The sequence below is a fragment of the Periplaneta americana genome, chromosome 10 (assembly GCF_040183065.1).
Source record: "Periplaneta americana isolate PAMFEO1 chromosome 10, P.americana_PAMFEO1_priV1, whole genome shotgun sequence".
NCBI lineage: Eukaryota > Metazoa > Arthropoda > Insecta > Blattodea > Blattidae > Periplaneta > Periplaneta americana.
In genome coordinates, this window is record NC_091126.1 from 74,318,006 (window position 1) to 74,341,115 (window position 23,110).

General features: G+C 34.6%; 1 protein-coding gene and 1 non-coding gene across 2 annotated transcripts in view; one reads left to right on the top strand and one right to left on the bottom strand.

Moving 5' to 3' along the window:
- Positions 1 to 4,004: 4,004 nt before the first annotated feature.
- Positions 4,005 to 4,078, top strand: TRNAR-UCU (transfer RNA arginine (anticodon UCU)). The gene has a single exon. It is a non-coding gene; the product is annotated as a tRNA-Arg (tRNA).
- A 1,775-nt stretch (positions 4,079 to 5,853) lies between these two features.
- LOC138707780 (probable RNA-binding protein 46) overlaps positions 5,854 to 23,110 on the bottom strand; it is a 128,008-nt gene continuing 110,751 nt past the window's right edge. Inside the window, exons 6-8 of the mRNA XM_069837683.1 lie at positions 22,506 to 22,638; positions 16,922 to 17,059; positions 5,854 to 16,629 (exon numbers count right to left, since the gene is read on the bottom strand). Coding sequence (XP_069693784.1) covers positions 16,583 to 16,629; positions 16,922 to 17,059; positions 22,506 to 22,638 — 318 coding nt within the window. The 3' untranslated portion in view covers positions 5,854 to 16,582. The remainder of the gene's footprint in view (positions 16,630 to 16,921; positions 17,060 to 22,505; positions 22,639 to 23,110) is intronic.

Consider the following 23,110-nt stretch of genomic DNA (forward strand, 5'->3'; position numbering starts at 1 on the left):
GGTCTGTAGATTCAGCTTCCAATTCTTTATGGTACTTTTTTACTTGGTTATTTAACGATGCTGTATCAACTACTCGGTTATTTAGCGTCGATAGAATTTGTGATAGCAAGATTATATTTGGCGAGATAAGACCGAGGATTCGCCATAATTACCTGGCATTTGCATTACTGTTGGGAAAAACCTCAGAAAAGAACCCAACCAGGTAATCTGTCCAAGCAAGAATCGAACCCATGCCCGATTACAACTCTGGATCGACAGGCAAGCTCTTTAACCGACTGAACTACACCAATGGCCTTTACGGTACTGATAGAGTCCCACCACATTACTGTTCACACTCTGAAACAGTACTACACCTTCTCAGATTGTATACTAGTCATGGTACATCATGCTGCAACCATTTTTAGTAATGTTTTTGTGCGACAAGGGATATTGAAATGGAGAGTGATGGTAGAATAATGGAGGGAACACGAGAACCCCGAGAAAAACCGTCAGGAAACTCGCCTTTGTCTACCACAAATACTGTATCTTGCCATCACTGGGATACGAACCCACAGCCATCATAAGCCAGCGGGTTTAGTCTAGCAGAGCAACACATTACGGTATTTATTATTTTCATGGTATAGGAAGTGACATACATAAATTATAGGTTTTATTAACTTCATTTACAATTTGTATTCCAACAATGGAAGTAAATCCAGTCACCTGCCAGTATGTTTGTCATTTCTGTAAAAGTAAGATGCACACATATACATTTTTTCCTTTTCTTTTCAATATTGAATAATTGTGTACCAGTATGTTATATTTGTCTTCGTACACATAATCCTTCTAAATTATGGGCATTCATGTCTGCAGATTTCCTGTTGTTGAAATAGTATTATTCTAAGTTTTTTTTATTTGGGTATGTGGCTGTTTTCAAGTGTGAAAATAAGAGGAAACGATTATACAAAAAGAAATAATGTGTAATACTGTTGGTAATATTGCTTCAATGTTCTCTTACGTCTTTTGATAGGTAGTCAATTTAATTAAGTCCATAAAATATCGTGGAGTATATCTGGAAATTGCAGTGGAGGGACAGATTATACTCTGCAAATTTTACGACTATAACACTGCTTGAGACGCATTTCTGTAATACCGGTATTGAATTAATAGGAGTCTGTATTAGTTTTTGCGACTAGGATAATGAACATAACTTACTTCCAAAATCGATTATTTTATAGTTAGGTTTATCGCCACTAATCTCTCGATATATTAATTCGTATTTCAATTCTTATTGACGTTTGAACTGTCAGTTCTACTGGAAAATGGCTACTAATTACTAGATGCGAAATTTCGATTTGCGAAGAAAGGGAACTTCCATTCGTGAAGGGATATCCTCTAGGCCTACTACCGGTACATCGGTAAATATAGCATTGTCTGTAATACTTATACTTTAGACAATCTATCCATAAAATTTGAAACTAATAAACGATGAAAAGTTGTTGGAGAATCATCAATTTCCGGGTATGCATGTACCGATACTGAGGGCTTCTTCATACAACCAGGCACAATATATAACATAAGTACCTGTGCAATAGAAGTGTGTTGGTTGTGTGCTGGACATTTAACCCCCTCTTCTCACTTGACCTTTTATTAGTTAGGAAATAGAATTTTGTTATTATTTTAGTTTACAATAATGTAAGGTTCGTTGAAATGGGCAGACTGCCTGGAAGGACTTTCTAAATTATTTTCATAGTTATATGAATAAAATATCAAGAGATGAAGAATTAACTAGTATGGGGCCTGTTGTGTATTATTTATTAAGCAAAATGTTATGTATTTCGGTGCCTTGTATTAATTTTATATTCGCGAATGAACTTCAAAAAGTGAATTGCTGACTACTGGTACAAGTACCAATATCATAGTGTGGAGATTAACAGGAATCTACATTAACACGCTTGTTTTGGCAAGGCTACATAAGCCTACTGTATACTAGTAGTGGAAAGAACCGTTCATACACCCTAAAATGCAAATTTAACATTTTTTCCTTGTTGATAATAAAAGTGGATTTCTTTCTGTGTTGCTCAACAAAATATACATTCTCAGAGAAATGTGTTAACAAAGTGATGTGTCTTTGCTATTAATCGAAAACAGAATTATTCAGTAAGAAGAGTCTGTTAACCCTACGAGATAAGCAAGTTCATGAGAAAATGCCCGAACTGTTTTTGCATAAAATGGAAGAACATCACAGTGAGCAGGTAGGAATTTTGTAAACATTTACTTTTTTTGATCGAGCATCTTTTTTTTTACCTTAGATTTGCATTGCTTTTCAGGGAATCGAGTTTAAAGTTAATAATAATAATAATAATAATAATAATAATAATAATAATAATAATAAAGCCTATATATGTACAGGATAATTAAATATGAAATAAGGCGAAGATTTTAATGTCTTGGTTGCCTCATGATCTCAGGTTACGAGAGAAAGAGAGAGATAGATACACACAAACCCCCCCCCCAAACTGGGCTCTAACCTTAGAGAAATGCCGCTGCCCATGTATGGAAGCGCACCCACTGGGTGCTCAAAATAATACTAGAGCACTTGGCAATTTGCTAGGATACGTCATTGCATATAGACCACTTTTACACTAAACTTAAAATTTGTTTTTGCAAGATATACTAAAATCCTAAACTGACCTAACCTAACCTTTTCCTTAATCTGTGACAGGTTATGTTAGTGTTTTAGTTTACGTTTTATACACTAAGGTTAGGTTTAGTGTAAAAGTGGTCTATATGCAACGACGTCTCCTAGTAAATTACCTGTTCTTAAATATAATATCTACTCATAAGGAATATTCAATTATTTGGGTTTTTTGAGACTAGTTTACTGAATTGATTCTCTCTTAAAATGTTGAACAGTGAATTATTTAAATATCTAAATAATTGTATTTTTACTTCATAAATGATAGTCCTAAGTAATTATCTTTACTTTTCTAATGTATTCAGCTTAACTGGTGACTTAGATAAGTTTCAATAATAGTATTTCACAATTATTATTATTATTATTATTATTATTATTATTATTATTATTATTACTATTACTATTACTTATGCATTTGTATTAACCGTAGATCTGGTTGAGTGTAAAAGAAGGCCTTAACTGTGCCAGGTAAAATCAAATAAATTATTATTATTATTATTATTATATTATTATTATTATTATTATTAAATAACAACTTTACTGTGTTAATAATTACATTATGGTGTTTCTTTTTACTCGATTAAATAGTTTCAATGTAATTTCCATCATCCTCTGAATACTAGAGGATGGTGGATAATACATCGAGTGTAATAAAAAATGAAGAATACCGGTACATATGTATTTATTACTTTCTGGGTGGATAGCTTACTCTACATTAATTCATTCATAGTTTTCTGCCCAAATGCAGACTTTCACTGCAAATATGTTTGCAGTTTTTCTTTGGGAAAGATAAATAATGGTAGCGTCCCATCTTTTCACACACCACTGTCTCTTCAGCATCTTAAAAGATCCCAGGAGGGCCTAGTGTGGAGGCAAGAGGAGTACTCCTCTTGCGTGGAGGTGAGGAGAGTGTATTTGACTAATTTGACTCTCGCTTTAAATTTTATATCGTAGAACATTAGCAGGATAACCTTAAAAAGCAGGATATTTATAGGAATTTTAAGCTTTTACTTGGGCTGCAGGGTAAGGGGCTAAGAAAAGGAGTACCTGTATTCTGCGAAAAGCAGGACATCTGTTCACCATAACTAAACCTAACTTAATCTAAGCTAGACAAATTAGTATGCTTACAGGTAAAATAATTTTAATTGCACACAAATACTGTGTGACAGATTTGTATAATACACTCATTACTGGAGGTACATTAACAGAAAGCCACAATATAAGTCACACAGTATTTGTGTGCACTCATAGTTGAGTTCTGGCGTCTTGTCAGCTCTTTGAGTTGTGTGGATAAAAAAGGAAAAATTGTGACGGTGTCGTGTATGGTTCCTGGGGTAGCTCAGTCGGTAGAGCATTTGCACTCTAAGCAAAGGATCCTGGGATCGATACCCAGCCCCGGAACAATTTTTCCTTGAAATTATTCAAACCTGCTTTACAGGGAGCTACTACCTGAAAGCCAGATTTGTATAGTCTCTGAACTCTTTCACAAGTCCAAGCCAACTCTTTATTTCACTTATTTGACTGTCTGACTGGTATCTGGATGTCCCAGAAGAACTTCACATACCAGTACCAGTATAATAAGTGTGCAGTAATGCGACTAAGATGATTGTGTTAACCATATAAGTTACAAATATGTTACACCAGTTTCGTTACATTTAGGGCCTACCTGTGTTAAAAAGAAACCTTTGCCAAGTTCTCCCTTGCAGAAATTGAAGGAAAGACATTGGGTTAAAAATAGTTTTAAGAAGTATGGAGAGTCTGTGAAAGCAGTGATAACTAAGGAGCAGATTCCTATGTAATTAAATATTTTTCTTGCGTGTGATAGAACATAATTAACAAAGTTAAAAATTCCGAATGTCAAGTTTCAAGTTTAAAACCCGAATTTTACTTCACATACAAACACATATTTTCACAAAAAATTTATGTAAATACATATTTTCAGGAAATCTATTATAAACACATAAATCTTGGAGTTTTTTTTACTAGAACTTTTAAATATTTTAAAACTAAATCAATTATATCACTCAGAAGTACGTTATCTTTTTAAGAATTCTTGGTTGCTTCGTGTTTCTATGGGCTATGTGGTGTATACGTGATCAATTTTTGTAATAGTATCGCCTCAAATTCTGAGAACTGCTAGGTAGCATATCAGTGTTATTATATGAGAATAAATTAACATGGACAAGGAGAGATTTTGCAACACATAATTAGGAATGTTTATTGTTGCTGATGATGATTTCATTCCGCGCTTTGTTTGTGAAACATGGATAAGAGCTCGGGTATAAACATTATTTAATTTAAACAAATCTCTCGCCTCTCGCTCATGCCTATGAAGTGAGGAAATACATCTTGTTGTGATTCCCCGTTATTTGACCATAAGCATAAGCTGCGTAATGTAGACATGGTGGCGTTGCTATAGGAAGCTTTTCTCCAACATTGTCAGTCGGTAGCTAGAAACATTTTTTTACGTTAAGACGTATGTATTAGGCTATATATTAGCCCCTTAAGATGCCTGAAATCAAATCGAGTTTAAGATCGCGTCTACAGCAATATGTAGAGGTATTTAAAAACATTTTTACTACTGACGGAAAAGTGTTATTTTGCCAACCATGTTGTAAATCAGTACCGGTAAGTGCAGATCAGAGCTCTCAGGTAACCCAACATTTGTCTGGAATCAAGCACATTGCCGCTGCTTCACGTGTACATTCACGGCAAAACAGTGGATATAAAAAAATGTGTAAAGTTGTTCAAGTATTGGAGGGTGTGCCTGTAGGTGAAATTGACGGTATAGGTGTTTGTGACATTCCTCTCTTTAAATATGCACGTCTGACGTCCTGTGATGTGGAAAGATCGTTTTCACAGTATAAGTCATTGTTCAGAGATAAAGGGCATGCATTTGTGATGGAGAATTCACTGCAATTCTCGGACAACTACTAGCAACTGATACTCAAGTGTGATTGGGGAATACCTAGTAACATTTTTTTTTTCAAGCTAAGTAAGGTATTTTTTTTCATATTAAAAAAAATATATATATTTTTTTTTATTTTAGGAAATATTTTCGTACTTTTTAGCACATAAGAAATAAATATATTGAAATTTTTTAGCACATAAAAATCCGCTCCCTAGTAATAACTTCAATAGAGATAAAAATATTAAAATACTACAAGACCTTTCTTTAAATACAAAATTTTATTTCATAATGTCTGACCAGTAGTGTTAACATCAGATATAATATAATTGTAAATACAAATTCTACACTGAATACTTTTATATAAACCTCATAATAACAGACATACAACGGAGTGAATTGGCTGAGAATAACATATTTAGTGAATATAATATGCTAAGTATACAAAAATACTGATTAACCCTTTGTCAAAAGCACTGTGAGCTTTAATAAATAACCCAATTATCTCTCATATGAGAAAACTGTTTACCCTCACTTGGGTTTCCTTTGGTTACTGTACCTTTATCTTTGGAACTTTATAACCATAAATGAAAATACTGTAAGCAATATAACTATTATTAAATTAGATATAAATATTTCTTTACATGTAAGTATTCACATTTCATTCTCTTAAACACAGAACACTTCGTATTTCAAAATATAAATTTTTTACTTACTTCAATTCATATCCGTTTTAATTTTTCACGGTCCAAAATCAGTATAAAATTTTAAAAAACCAAATTAATTTGTATTTCTCCATGAACAAAGATGGATGCTAAGTTTATATTTAAGACACATAGTAAAGCTAAATTTATAGTCCTAGACTTGATTATGCACTTAAAAGCAGTGATATAGTACTTTGGTATTAATAGATATAACTGTTATAAATTTTTCCTAGTCAATGGCCATGATTTAATTTTTTTTGCTTATAGTTTAAGCATATGATAATAAGACATGATATGGTTAAAATACAGATTAGTATAAATAAGCTCATTTTAGTTAAGATATTTAGCACTTTCTAATTTCCTCGTAACCACAAAATGAAAAAAAAAAAATAGAAATTCTTGTTAACTTCAGTATAATTTAACTAGACAATACTTCAGCTTCTTTCACAAACATCTATTATAGTTGATGAGCAGCATCAGTTGTCAGTCATAGATTCATAAAATAATGTTCTTACGTAGTTTCTTCTAAATTGTTACTAGTAATTCATTTTCAAGTTTGGACTATAGACTCCTTTCGAGAATAACAATTTAGTAACGATATATGAAGATATCCATTAAATAGGCTACTTTCTATCACTGCAAAAAAAAAAAATAATAATAATAATAATAAACAATTCATACTTCAAAGTGAAATGATTGCTTCTGTTGTACAAATAATACTAGTATCAGCTCAATGATACAGGATACTAAGGTGGACGAAATGAGAGAACATATGAACAAATTTCTCATATTGGGTCGACATATAAAACAAATGTCCCTAATTTAAAATGTACCAGTAGTTAATTTTAAATCATGTCATAACTTTCCAAATTAAATTTATTACTTTAAATACTGCTTGTGGTTAATTAACAGTCTTCTGCATATAAATGTAAAAGCATAAAAAATTGTCCAGTAGTTTATCTTCCATTAGGTATAGGTAAATTATTACAATTTCATTGCTTAGTGAGACGTAAGATTTCAAAACTAGAGGACCTTGTAAGATATTTAATGATGATTATGATGATGAAAAGCAGCACACCTGTCTTAAATAATGTTATGTTCTTTCAAACTGTCTGTACTTTTCGAGTATCAGATAAATGTTCCTCTGATTGAATATAGAGGTAAAAGCCTGAAGGCACTTACAATTTATGCATGCGATTACCAAATTGACATTCGGTTTATTCTGAGAGAATATTTGTGTTAATTATATATACAAAAATCACATATTTCTTCATAGAATAACAATGTTCTAATAATACGTTATAATACTGAAGTGAATATCAGAAAGCTATGGACTAAAATAAGAACCAGCTATAATGGGAAAGGCAAAGGGTTAGTGTGAACATAGCTATGAATAATAATGACTAAAATACTGACATATTGTACAAATGAACACTTGAACACAAAGAATGTTTCAAATATAATAACGAAGTTTATGATTCAGCAATCTCAGACTTATGGACTAGTTTTTTTGATTATGTAAACTGTGTCGTTGAAGGAACTGCCTCCAATTTTTCCAAAGTTCTCTTAGTGGATTCTCTTCGGAATGAGATATAGATTATGTTACAATCATCACTCAAGGAAATTTGTCTCCTCTTTTTGATCTGTTCTGGCAAGAAATATCTGACTAATCATCGCTTCTGGTAAACAATACCAGAAAAAAGCGGAAAGCTACTGAGGCAGGAACAAAATTATTCAACATTCCCAAAGTTGGTATTATCTCCGAAATACTGTTATGCTTCTCAACAGTGCTTAGTATTTCTGTTGGTCTAATGTTCGGAATGTACTTATGCGATTCATTTCAGTTACCAGTACCTACAGTATATTTATGTGGAGACAGGACAGGTAGGAGGTACCGTAATTTTGAATACCATTCCTTCAACACAGTTAAAATACCCAAGAACTACACAATGACCCAACAATAACCGTGCACACGTTAAATATAATTTCTGGATTACTCTCACGGCTGAATGATCTAACAGAAGATAAGTTACTTCTCGTATCAAATAAACCTTATCTCCTGTGTAAGCTCTCCTAATTAAACACTTGTATACTGTAAAAAAAAAGCTTTTAGTGAAGAATGCTAAAGTAGTGTTATTTAAATAACTTAGGGGTTTTATCGTGATTTTACATTTATTACTATAAGAATTGTCTAATTTTTCAACTGCTACACTGCAACTCAATTCTGCCATTCAGTAACTACTGTTCTGTAGGGCAGCTAGAAATCTGATAAGGTAGCGGTCCATGTTATGGTTCAGAGTTTCATTGAACATTTCAAGATGGAGTTAATTTTACGAGGAGCATTGAAAAAGTAAGTTACACATGCCGTCTGATGCTAAGAGCATTGCACAACAAGAGAGGCGCATTGTCAGAATAGAGTTCATGTACACGGCTTCCAGCACAGACAGTTGTGCTAAGGTAGTGATAAGAGGGCATCGTAGTGCGAGAGTAGTGAAATGGTGCGTCAACTGGAAACATGATCCAAAGTTGAAGTATGCAGAACAGTACGATTCTTATGGGCAAAATGTTTAAATTGTGAAGAGATTCACCATGAAATTGTGGCGATGTATGGACCTAATGCAATGTCTCGTCCAGCCATTGTGAAATAATGATGCCAACAATTTGAGCAAGGCCGCACAGACGTGGGTGATGCTGATCGAGAAGGAAGGCCATCAACATCGACCACAGAAGACAATATCCAGTGAGTCGATGAAAATGATTCGTAGTAATCGCAGAGTGAGTAACGCAGAAATTTGCACAAGAGTTCAGCATCTCAATAGGCAGTGCTCATTCCATTGTCCGAGACTCTCTGCATTATCGGAAATTGTGCTTATGTTGGGTTCCGCGATCACTGACATCTACACATAAAGAAGCAAGGTTTATGGCTTCTCTGGACTTCTTTTAGCGTTACTGTGTTGAAGGCAATGATTTCCTAAGCCACATCATTATGGGCGATGAGACATGGGGGCATCACTTCACACCTGAAACAAAAAGGGCGTCTATGGAATGGAGGCACACATCCTTGCCTGTGTGCAAAAAATTCAAAGTTGCGCCATCAGCAGGGAAGGTCTTCGACTGTGAAGGAATTGTTTACACAGAGTTTATGTGAAAGGCGACAACTATTCATACTGATTCTTACTGTCAAAGAGTGATATTGCTGTGCAACACCGTAAAGAACAAGATGCGTGGAAAGTTAAGCAAAGGCATTGTTCTCATTCACGGCAATGCAACACCACACACAGCGCGCACAACACATGCTTTGCTTCAACGTTTTCGATGAAAAGTATGATACAGTCCAGATCTTGCACCATGCGATTTCCATCTGTTCGGCAAGCTGAAAGAACATCTGGGTGGAAAGAGATTTGCCAATGATGAACAAGTTCAAACAGCGGTTCTGTGATCGCTCCATGACCAAGGAGTGGATTTCTATCTTCAAGGAATTAAACGATTAATAGAACATTCAAACCGTTCTTTACAGAAACTTGGTGACTATGTTGAAAAATAGTGTGATGTATCTATGTCACTTTGCATTGTAGCGTGCCATTCAATGAAAGTTCCTTGGTCTTCCATAATCATGCGTAACTTACTTTTTGAATGCCTTCCGTATATAAATTTGTTTTATTGTTTCATAAATGTCTGCACATTTAATAATCAAATTCCAGTATTTTATTTCCATTTTCATGCAATTTAAATGTACCACTGAAGTAGTGTGTTACAATTTCGTGAATCTGTAGTGCTGTGTGTACATGTCTTTTCTCTGGTATTTGAACTAGACATCCGAATTATATGCACTAAAAGCTAAGAATTCCACTGAGTGTACTAGAGGGGACGTAGTGTCCGTTTACTGGGAATGTTTCTACGCGTGGTTCATGAGACTCCTCAATAAATGCGTGATACTGAAAGCAGAATGCATGTTGTAAATTGCGCACTGATGTGTGACAGTTAACACCGTTAACAAAATACTGGAATCTTGCTATATACAGTAGAAATTTCGAAATCTACAGTGTGCGGCATATACAATTTACTGACATAAGTTATTGTAGTATGCATGTTTAATGGGCAGATCCATTGATTTAGGCCTATGGTCCCATACATATACCGGTAATGCACCAGTAAGAGGTAATAAGAAAACGTTATGTTGAACTTACTTTAAATTAATGCAGGCGTGGCTCTACAATAAGAACTGCAGAACTGCCAACTTTTGTAACCGTGGGCGTTACAATTTTAATGCATATTTTATAAATGATGTCCACCTTTCTGGATGCAAATATCACATCAGAGAAACTTGCAGATATTCAGGCAAGAATACAGATAAGTTCTAGAAAAGCTTAATGCTGATTAACACAAGAATGCGACATGTCACAAAGATCAGCATTAAGAGGCCTGAAAATGATGGACTTTTATCATTATAGAGTGACAGTCAGGGGCGGCTCGTCCATAAGAGCTGCGGAGCTGCAGCACTCCCTGCTTTGACAGGAAAATAAAAATAATATTTATTTTAATTTTTAGAAGAATTGTTACAGCTTTTATTGGTAAAGTGCTTTATATTTCATCTGGCCAGGAATATGTACTATTATCTTATGCATAATCTTTTTGCGCGTCGACTGTATTGGAATTGACACTGCATTCAAAGTCGTCCTGGGATCTGCAGGGTGGTCAGCTCATAGAGTGTGTCTTGCATGGTCAGGGGGTAGAGAGGTGAAGAGGAGCAGAGGAAAACTGCCGCTGTTTAAAACCCATATTTCGCTGCAGTGGTTGCAGAGCCAGGCAACAAGGGATCTTTCCTGTCCTCCCACACCGCTATTGTAATGCTGCGTCAAATGGATCCTCTATTCCCTTGAAACGTAATGACAAAATTTTTATTTTCTTTTCACATACTTATTGCTGTAGAATCTTATCGAGTTAATATAACGAAATTAATATTCTCTTTTGCCTTATTATTACGTATATATCCAGCCTCCAGCAGAGCCTAATATTTGCCTTAACTCAAAATGATTGCACGAGTAGAATCCTTTTGATATAGCACGTAAAATACGAAAGAGACTTCTTTTCCAGTTTTAGAAAATTGTTGACCATCAGTATATCTGAGTGTTGCTTTGGTGTGACGTCTTAATACCGTAACTTAGCCAGTGCAAATGTGCAAGCATGAGTGTGTGTGAATTACAGAATATTAATTTTATTTTTCCCTTGCGGAGAATATTGATGTAATGAAGTGAAATTAAAGGGTCGTCCGTTACCCGACTTAAATCTTACTTAAGCTTCATCCAGCCGAAATAGTGCATATATGTAAGGAAGTATAACAATGAAATTTACGCTAAGCATTTGTGGTTACGTGGATGTGAACAAAAAAAATCTGTATTTTGTTTTCCTTGCCTCCTCTTCGGTGGTGATACTGCATGGACTAGGAGTGGTGTGACAGATTTAGGACATTTGCCCCTAAAAAGCAAAATGCACGAATCTTCGCAGTCTCACCTGAAAAATGTAGTTTCATTGGCTATGTTACGCAACTCATACTGCTGTGCAATTAAATGAAACGAACAGAACAAACATTCTCAAACATAATCAAGAAGTGATAAAAAATCGTGAAATTATTAAAAAAAAATTAATTGTATCAAAGTTTGTGGCCAATATGAATTTCTCCTTATGGGACATGATGAAAAAACGATTCGAAGAACCCTGATGTGTTTCGTGGGTTGCTACAATTCGTGAGTAATCTAAACGAGCCTCTCAAAAATCATTCGGAACATGTCACTGTTTAAGCACAGTCTAGTATAATACAGTCGCGAAGCTTGGGGTGATTTTTTGCAAAGCTCGCGATAGTTGCTAGCCGCTTGGAGCGCTGTGTGTACTAGGAACAATAGACTGTGTCACTGCTATCGTGATCTAATACAGGCCGTAAGGCAGACCATGTGACTCGCTTAACCCGATCACGAAGGGCGGCATTTCAACCATATAAATTAATTGGAATGCATAAAAATTAACATATATTTCTCTAAAATGTAGTGTAATTGCATTAATAAAATTTAAAACAATAATTAGGAGACACTTCAGACATAATTCCTTGCGAGTTAAGGTATAATATTATTTTTGGTGTGAAAATTACATTGTTCGTATGTGTAATAGACCTACCTGCCTTTATTTCGATTAAATATTGCGAAATTATTGTACATTCATTTATGCACGATTCAATAATTTTCAGTTGCACCGCACGAATATTTAGATATGTTGAAATTATAGGTTATGTTTACTGTTCCAGTTGCCCATTTCTGTCTAATTTTAGTGGTCTCCAATGCCCTGCCATTCATATGGAAATATTATAGGTTATGTTTACTATATTTAACTTATATTCCTAAATTCGCAGTGATACATTATAATTAAGCATAATGTCATGTATGATACTTCGCACATTCAATTTGTCTGTATTTTAATACTACATTTGAGTATTGAATTATTGTATTTATCTACTACCTAAGAGACAAAGTAACAATCGTACGTACACTAATTTCATAAGAGTGGTATGATAAATTTTCTGTCTTTATCAAGGAAGGTAGATGTGCTATATTAAAATCACAATATAAATTCTTTTTTATTAAACCTCAAAATAATTTCCATTCTAAACTCAAAATGTTGATGCGAAAAGATTATGTTAACATGTAAAATTCTCTTCACATTAAAATAACACAGTTTTGTAATTATTTCTGCAACATATTATGCAACAAGAAGTAAAGGGAAGTTATGGACACATTACACTAAATAAAACTTAGCTATGATATGCAATAAAGTTATAATATAATAATTCACTGAGCTCCATACATTGAAATAGAAAACCCGAACATATATTATGGCCTGGTCTAGATCGAAAAAGCATTGACTGTGCCGTATTTCGCATTGTTGTGAAAAGTTGTGTAAACTGTGAAATGTTCGTTATCGGTTCTAATAACTATAAATGGCTGAAATACAATAATTTGAGTAATAATATGGGACAAGGAGACGTTTGTTGCACTATAAATTCTAAGAAAAAGAGGTCAGAGTTATCCTTCCGAAAGATCCAGGAAGGTGAGTTTATAAAATATAATATATACTTTATGAAAATAATATATAAAACTTATGTACTTCGTATTTCAATAGTGGAAGGAAGGTGTTAATTTTTCAAAAGAACACGATATCAAAAGTACAATAGATTTTATCGTCTGCTAGGGAGAGAGTCTGTGATGAGGCGATAGTAGCGATCCTGGTGGCTAGCAACTATCTATGGATGCGTATTTCAACTGTTTATGTTTGCATATTTAGTAAGTATTGAGCTTCACAACTGTATATACTAAACTGTGGTTTAAGGTTATTCTAAGACAATTCAGAATGAACTGGTAGATTGTAAGTTGAGTGTCTGCCAATCTGAAATTCAGACTGAAATCGATGGTATTAGTTTTTCTTAGGGATTAGCAAATGGTCCTACAGACATCTCCCAACTAAGTCGGAAGTTTTGGTTTTTCGATATGTAGTGCATTTATTGTTGTCCTATACTTATTAGTAATGGTATCAAGAAGTGAAATTTGTATGTACCGAAATCTACTGCAGCTCTCCCAATCCACAAGTTCACGAGCCGCCACTGGTGACAGTGGTTCATCGATTACAGCAAGGGGATTCAGCCACTCGCGTGAATTTTTGTGAGTGGATGTTGCAGTCTGTTCATGATGGTACTGTTGATTAATCTCAATTAATAATAATGGGCGAAGCTTGGTTTCATTTAAGCAAACTCCAAACCCAAACTCCTCTTCCAAATCCCAAGTATGTATAATCATATTGCCCTCTCCTACATTCCAGGAATCTGATACAACATTCGCTCTTCCTTTCAATGCTTCCGGAACACTTTTCAAATATAAAATAAAGTCTATGCCACATGAAGTTAAGTGGTTTTACACATTTGACTCATAATTACAGTGAGGTTACTTGAGTTTTGAGCTGCCTGAGCATGGCTGCTTAGTAGGAAAGTGCAGCCACTGCAACCAAGAAAAGGGGGATAAGAGTTGTTGCGTGTAAATTTAGTATTTATATTAGTATACTCTCAGAATATAAGGCACTGAGACACTGACAATCCTTATTTAGTGCAAGAAGTTTCACTTCACGATCACAAAATGCAAAATGTGTGTGTGGCGTGGCATTACTGTGTGCAGAGTAATTGGCCCCATTTTTCTTTAATGATACAGCCAACTCAAATTTATGTGCGAGATATACTGCGTTTTTTTTTTCTTGCAATATTGACTAAAGACGAGAAACAGCATACTTCTAACAGGATAACTCTACTGGACATACAGCTGCTATATCGTTGAAGCCTCAGAAGAAATGTTTGATGATCGCGTAATTAGTCCTGGACATTTGCCGGATTTAAATGTTTGTGGTTTTTATCTGTGGGGAAATTTAAAAGAGAGAGTCAATGTGCACAATCCACACACTCTTGAAGAGCTGTGGAAAATGAAATCAAGTGTGTGCTGAGCGAAATTACAAAAAGTTGCAGAGGGTGTTTCAGAATTTTCTACACCAATTTGATTCTTGTATCCAGAAAGGTTGACATGAGTTTCAAAATATGCGTTGTTGAAAGGTAAGATAAGCATAATGTTTTCTTACTACCTCTTCCATCGCATTATTTGTACGGAATTGTAGGTCTAAATCATGGTCACTCACTAATGATTCGATTGCGTTATGACCAGGGCCGTGACATCGGTATATTTGTATTAGTCTGAGGTGAACATAAGATGCCAGTCAGAATGTAGTCGGCGTTTCAAGTACAGGCAGCAGAAGCAAATTTGACACACACCTAAGCAAGCACGTTCCGTGTTTTGTATTATAAAATCAAGACAATACAATTATTGTATAATAAGGCTTAATAGTCCACACCTGTGGAGTAACGGTCAGCGCGTCTGGCCGCGAAACCAGGTGGCCCGGGTTCGAATCCTGGTTGGGGCAAGTTACCTGGTTGAGGTTTTTTCCGGGGTTTTCCCTCAACCCAATACGAGCAAATGCTGGGTAACTTTCGGTGTTGGACCCCGGATTCATTTCACCGGCATTATCACCTTCATATCATTCAGACACTAAATAACCTAGATGTTGATACAGGGTCGTAAAATAACCCAAGAAAAAAAATAAGGCTTAATATCGGAAAGGTTTAAAATGCTGGTGAGATTGAGAATAATTGTTGGAAATTATATCTAAATTGTCACAAAGTGATAAAGCGTAAGTCTGAAAATATGTTTTTCTTTATATTTAGAGTTTTGCATTACAGTTTTAGAATGCCGAAAAGGTACAATTTTGCTTTCCCTATATTTAACTGTTACATTAATTTGTTTATCACATTTATTCTGTACCTTACTTTTCTTGCATGTTGTTTGCTTAGTTTTGGTTGCTGTTGCAATGAACAACAACATTCACTCGGCAGTCATTTTCATTTGAAACTTTGAAAATGAATGTTGTCGTTTATTGCAGCAGGAATCGAAACCAGGCAAGCAAACAACATTCAAGAAAAGTAAAGTAAAGTACGAAATTGATGTGATAAATAAATTAATGTAACAGTTAAATATAAAGAAAGCAAAATTGTACACCATATACGTTTTCGGCTTTATAAAACTGTAATGCAAAACTCTAAATATTAAAAAAAAACATCTTTTCAGACTTACGTTTTGCCACATTTGTGACAATTTAAGTATGATTTCTCAACCTCATCAGCATTTTAAAATTTTTCCGATATTAGCCCTTATTATAGAATAATTGTATTGTCTTGATTTTATAATATAAAACACGGAACATACTTGCTTAGGCGTGTGTCAAATTTGCTTCCGCTGCCTGTACTTGAAACACGTCGACTACATTCTGTCCGGGGCGTTGTATGTTCACCTCAGACTAATACAAATATACCGATGTCACAGCCCTAGTTATGACCATTTATAATGCTGGTAAGTTGTATATGTCACACACACACTGTATGTAGCCAGATTTCATTTCACTATAAGTAGGCAGGCTATTATCTGTGTAATTTAAAATAATTAAGTGATATTTTTATGATGAATCTCCTGTTCCAAATTAACGAACCGTCACTGTTCAGAATTATACTTATCACCTCAAGCTGTAACACTCCAGTTGGAGAACTGATATGCATTAATAACAGGAACTTCAGAAACTTTTAATACTATTCAAACTTTATAAATAAAATAAAACTAGAATAAACATTATAAATGTTTTCTTCATTACAGTACTAGCACAGCATCACATTTGTGCTGGATATTGTGCCTCATAGAACTGAGCATCATAACCTGAAAATAGAAAATAAAGATCTGTTAACTGTGGTCTGACTCTGCTTTAATGCAGATTGTAATGTAAATATAATTCGTGCATAAATATTAAAAATAATATTACCCACTGGAGAAAAATTTATATTTATTCTCATCGTTTAAAATGTGGTAGTATTTGAGAATTATGGAGTTGATTAGGTATATAAGAAGGATTAATCAATATTTTACAATCCGAAGAAATGAAATGAGAAAACTGATGGATTCGTGAAGGTGACAGTAAATAATGCGCAAATAAAATTAAAATTTCTCTTACCAGGAGGTGGCAAGGCATAGGCTATGACCTCTTGACGTGGTGGTGGTTGTGGTGGTGGTGCAGTATAGTTTGCAGTTTCAGGCTGTGGTAACATTGGTGGAGCTGGCATCACTGCATTCCGTTCACATTCCGAGATACCTAGACAGCAGTACTCAATATGAATATGTATGTATTTACAAACATTTCTGTTCCTGCCATTTTCATAAGTGAATTCAGTCATGATATAATCATAGCAACAAGAATTTATATTTTGCCAATATTTAATAATAATAATAATAATAATAATAATAATAATAATAATTATAATAATAATAAACTTTTTCACCTGCATCTGATAATATGTCCTACCTATGATTCTAAAGCAACATACTTTCCATTAAGAACCTTTGACTGAATTAAATTTATAGAATTAAACAGATGGAAAAATAATCGAAATTTCATTTTGTGACAATGGCTGTTTCTGAAATAACCTTGATTATTATTTTCAGTATTTATTCTTCACGAAGCAATGAAATTGTCTATAAAAGCAAGTCATTTATTGTTAATAGCGAAATATTTTAAATTGACATGTTCTTATTTCTGACTTATTCTATTGCAATGTTAATGAAACTATTAAACTGCTTCGTCTTACCAATCTAAAATTGAATTGTCTTAGTAGATTTTTTTTTTTTTTTTTTGAATAGAACACTTCTACGAAAGAGATATTAGAATGCCTGTATTTTGTATCTTGTACTTAAAAGAACGAAATCACCTATGGGGAGGAAATATTTAGGCTCCACTTGTAATAGAATTTGGACAAATGTAATCAGAAATTTTATATGGACTAAATTTTACAATTTAGTTGCATAGCTAATAACAAGAAACAAATTTCATGTCAAAGCTACAATACCATTGGATTTAAATCCACTGTTTTTTTTTTCTTTCTTATGGTGAAGTTTACGGTATGGAAAATATTTTATTTCAGAGGAAATAAGCAAGAAGTACACCAGGCGATATATCCTATAGGGTCTTCCCTAAAAAAATCTTGCTCCCCAAACAAAAACTGAAATGACACCCTTGAGCTGATACCTAGCTCCGAATCATTGGCTGTCTCTACAGCTATGACATTGTGCAAAATCCATAAAATGTCACAGCATACTGAGCATGCGAAAATCTAAAATGAAATCTGAGATAACTTAAGTTCTGTAACACAGAGTTTTAATAACATAATGTAGGTCGACTGGGGAGCGCGCAACTGGCACAAAGGCCATGCATGCAACATGCAGCAAACTGACGATTTGCAAGATAATGTCACTGTTCCACATAGCAAGAGCAGCAAAAGACCACTCCTAAATCTAAATCTAAACACTTAATTAACACAATCAGAAGAATAACACGCAATCTAACGTCAACACAACCACTCCTACAGAGAGACTGCATGGACTGCCAAGTGTGCAGGAGACAGTTTGCCGCATGTTGCATGGCTTTTGTGCTAGTCGTGCGTCGCCCAGTCGACCTTTATTATGTAGGCCTAAGCAAATATTCTGTAGAACATTTTGCCTTTTGTTGTATCATCTATCATCAAGTAAAATATTAGAATCATAGAATAAATTGTCTTTTTTCCACTTCGAATTGTTTACTGAACAAATTTGTTGGGTGTAGTAAGATTACCATAACAAATTTCTCCATTCTACTGAATTACAAGTATTAATTAAGGCTGGTTCACAATAAACCGGGAATGGAAACGACGAGAACGGAAAAATTGTTAAAATAAATGTATTTAAATGCGAGTATTCACATTAACGAGAAGGTTGCCGGAGACCAGGAACAGGAACATGAGAGTTGGGCAAGTTTTAACTTTGCCATTCCCGTTTCCGTTCACCAGGGGCGTATTTTGCGGACTACCGGGGCTACCGGCGGTAGCCCAAGGAAATTACAAAAGAAAAAGTTTATAATATAACATAATGTAATAATTTTGTATTACCGTATTACTTTTACCACAGTAATTAAAATTAAAGTAATTGTTAGATTTATATGCGCTCTCTGCTCTCGAAAAGAAACAAGTTGTCAAGGCGGCATCACTGGAGAAACCGCTGCCGCGAAGGGTAGCCTGTGACCATTCCGCTCACGTCGCACAACTGCCCATCCCCCACTCCCTCCTGTTTCCATCGTGCACTGTAGGAGGGTGAGTTGCCGCTCTCGTGATCGGTTTCTTGGAAGGTGCGAAGCAACAATATGCTTAGTATGCTAGCTCATTAATGTGATTGTGTTCTTGCAGTGCAGTATTTTAAATTTATGATTTGTTCGAGTGTCTAAGAGTTATATTAATTGTGAATTATTAAGTTTTTAATTTCCCATTTAAGTGATATTGTGAAAAATATGGCAGAACAAGTTTCTGGAGAGGTTTGTGTTGAAAATGACTGTGTAATAGAAGATTTATTAAAAGTGCCTTTTAACCGTCGTACATACAACAAGAAAGTTGAAATTGTGAAAATGGAAAGACCAACTCCTGAGTTAAATTTGTCCATGGACGTAAAAGAAAAACAGCGTGAGTACACACGCCATTTCACTTCAACATCATATGGTAAGTGGAATTGCTTGTGTGGTAGTTCTAAACTGTCTAAACTATTTTGCTGGCCATGTTTGTTATTTAGCCGCGAAACTAATGTGTGGTCAAAAGAGGGGTTTTCTAATATGAACTCCCTTCGAACGGCAGTCCTAAAACACGACAAATCAAAAGCTCATATTTATAGTAGCATGAACTTTGCAAACTTTGGGAAGACAAGAATTGATTTACAGCTAGATAAGCAAAAAGTTCTACACATCAACCAACACAATGCTCTTGTGAAAAAAAATCGGGAGATTTTACTGCGTCTTATTAACGCAGTCTGCTTTCTAGGAAAACAAGAATTGGCTTTTCGGGGTCATAATGAGAGTGTGGAATCAGACAATAGAGGAAATTATATTTAATATTTAAGTTCCTTAAGTGAATTTGACCATTTACTGGCCAATCATCTTGAGAGTTCAACAGTATTCCGTGGTACTTCTCCCGCAATTCAGAATGACTTAATATTTGCTATAAGTGGGGTTATGATAAAGAACATAAAATCTGAAATAGAAGAAGCACCTTTTGTGGCTATTGTTGTTGATGAAACAAGTGACTGCTCTAATCAGAGTCAATTGTCCACTGTTTTAAGATACGTCGACAGTACTGCCAATGTTCAAGAACGGTTTATAGGATTCACAAATGTCAGTTCGGGCAAAACTGCTGCTGCTTTGTTTCAGCATGTGGAAGGTGTTATAGCAGAATACAATGTCGGCAATAAGTTAATTGCACAGACATACGATGGTGCTTCAGTTATGGCGGGAAATATTAATGGCTTAAAAACAAAAGTTCAAGAAAAGTATCCTCAAGCACTATTTGTCCATTGTTACAGCCATGTTCTCAATTTAGTTTTGCAACAAACTACTTTATCCATTCCAGAATGCCGCATTTTTTTCAAAACACTGTCGGATTTAGCTGCATTTTTCTCATCATCTCCTAAAAGATCAGAAAACTCAAGGAATTTATGAAAAAGAAACTCCCAAAAGTAGCACCAACTAGATGGAATTTTACATCTCGGCTTGTAAATACAGTAAAGGAATACAGAGAACAACTGACTGCTTTCTTTGAAAATATCATTTGTAATGACTCTGAAGAAAACTGGGATGATGATGTAAGTGTGCAGGCTCAAGGATATTTGTATTTTTTCACACAGTTTCAGAATATATTTCTTCTTGAAGTCTATGCTAGAGTGTTCGCACATACAGATGTGCTCTACAATATTCTTCAGACAAAAAATCTAGACATAGCATACTGCTTGCAAGAGGTATCAAAGTTAAAACATACTATATCCGAGTTCAGACGTAGTGGGTTTCCGTCTATATGGAGTAATATGGAAAATGAAAATTCTTCAGACAATACAATGGAACCACCATTAAAGCGAAGAAAAGGAGATGATGAATTGAAATACAGGCAGCTGTACTACAGCATACTAGATCGTATGCACATGGAAATTACTGACAGATTTTCTGATTATGGAAAGCTTCAGTTCACACATCTTCTAGATTCTCAAAAATTTTCTGCTTATAGAGAAAACTTCCCGAATGAGGCACTAAACAAATTATTTCAGTCCTATAACAGTCACTTTGATCAAGTACGTTTTAAAAATGAATTAAGTGTAATATATTCAGCAGAAGTCTTTGATTTTTCGAACAAACCTATCCATGAAATATTATCTGCCATATATGAAAACCAGCTGAACCAAGTTATTCCTGAAGTCCTTAAATTGGCAACATTAATTGTGACAATACCAGCTACGTCAGCATCGGTAGAAAGAACATTTTCTGCGTTGAAGAGAATAAAATCCTACTGTAGATCAACTCATACACAAGAACGTTTATCCGGCTTGGCACTGATGTCAATTGAAAAGTCATTTCTACAGAAACTTCGCAAGCGGCCCAACTGTAATTTCAATGACGAAGTCATCAAAGTATTTTCGTCCCAATCAAGATGTCTGGAATTCACATATAAATAGTTAAGGAATTTTATTATATGGTTTTAAAAATATATTTTGTGTAATAATAGGGTCAGTGGTAGCCCAGACCCTTAAACCAGTATACGCCACTGCTGTTCACAGCTACTAGATTCACTCTGTTGTCATCAAAAAGCTATTTGGTCGTATATTTTGTAGCAAGGAGGCCGTGACAATTTCTTCGTCATTCATTGCTTGTAACTAACCCAGAAATTCAGTAGAATAATTTTTAATATATTATGCTACGTGTATATGAGATCAGACTACCACGTGTACTGAATTCTTAAATATTACGTGCTATAAACTTTGAAGTTGGTTAAGCTGTGTTCATGTTGGCTGGCTTGTACTCATGAGAGAACTCCATTCGTTACTTATACATGAATATCACAATGCGTGACATCGAATTTATATATCGTTATTGACATACATATCGATATGCATAGCCGTTTTTGTTCTCGGCTTATTGTGAATCAAAAATATTCACGTTCACATCCTCCACTCTCCGTTCTCGGTTTATAGTGAATAAAAAATCTTCAGTTCACGTCCTCCACTTCTCGTTCTCGTTCTAGGTTTATTGTGGACCAGCCTTAAATGAAACTTGGGTTTTCAGCTATAAAATTCCGCAAATATTATTTAAATATCAAGTCGACTGAAAATTACATAGCATAAATGAGTAGAAACTGAGTTACCATATTCAGAGGGGCACATCAGCAGATAGGCAGACAGGACTCTTGAGTAATGTACATGCTAATTTACAAAAAAATGAGATCATTCAATGTCAAACAATTGATCTAAAATACAATTGAAATTCTTTATTAATGTATTCAAAGGAAGCATTACTATCAGAACTGTACTATATTTTTTCAAAGTAGGAAGACAGCAAGAGGTTGAATCTTGATCAGTCAGTCACCTGGAAGATTCTTGAATTATATAAAGGAAATAATTTTATTATACGTTATGTAAACAAAAAATTCAGACCTCCACCAAATGCAGACAAAATTTAAAATGAGAAAATACAATATTTGCATTACCGTCTCTGAGTATGCTGCGATGAATGAAGGAAAGTGCTGTTGCAGCTGCAGCATATCTGGCTTCCTCTGGAGACACGGCCAAGTTCTGTGTTTGAAATTGAGACTGACTGCCAGGATATTGTGGTAGTATCACCTGCAATAATACGATTAGTAGTTGTTATGCACAGTACATCAGTTATTCATAGATTTCAAAAAGAAATATGACTCTGTTAAGAAGGAAAGTTTCATATAATATTGTTATAGAAGTTGGTATTCCGAAGAAACTAGTTCGATTAATTAATTTATTTTATTTATTTATTTTTTTCTTTTGCTAATAATTGTAACATAAAATATAATATATACAGACTAATTAAAATGTGTCTTAGTGAAAAGTATAGCAGAGTCCATATAGGCCAGTTTCTGTCAGATGCTTTTCCAATTCACTGTGGGTTAAAGCAAGGAGATGTACTATCACCTTTACTTTTTAACTTAGCTCTGAAATATGCCATTAGGAAAGTTCAGGATAACAGAGAGCATTTGGAATTGAATGGTTACATCAGCTTCTTGTCTATGCAGATGACATGAATATGTTAGGAGAAAATCCACAAACGATTAGGGAAAACGCG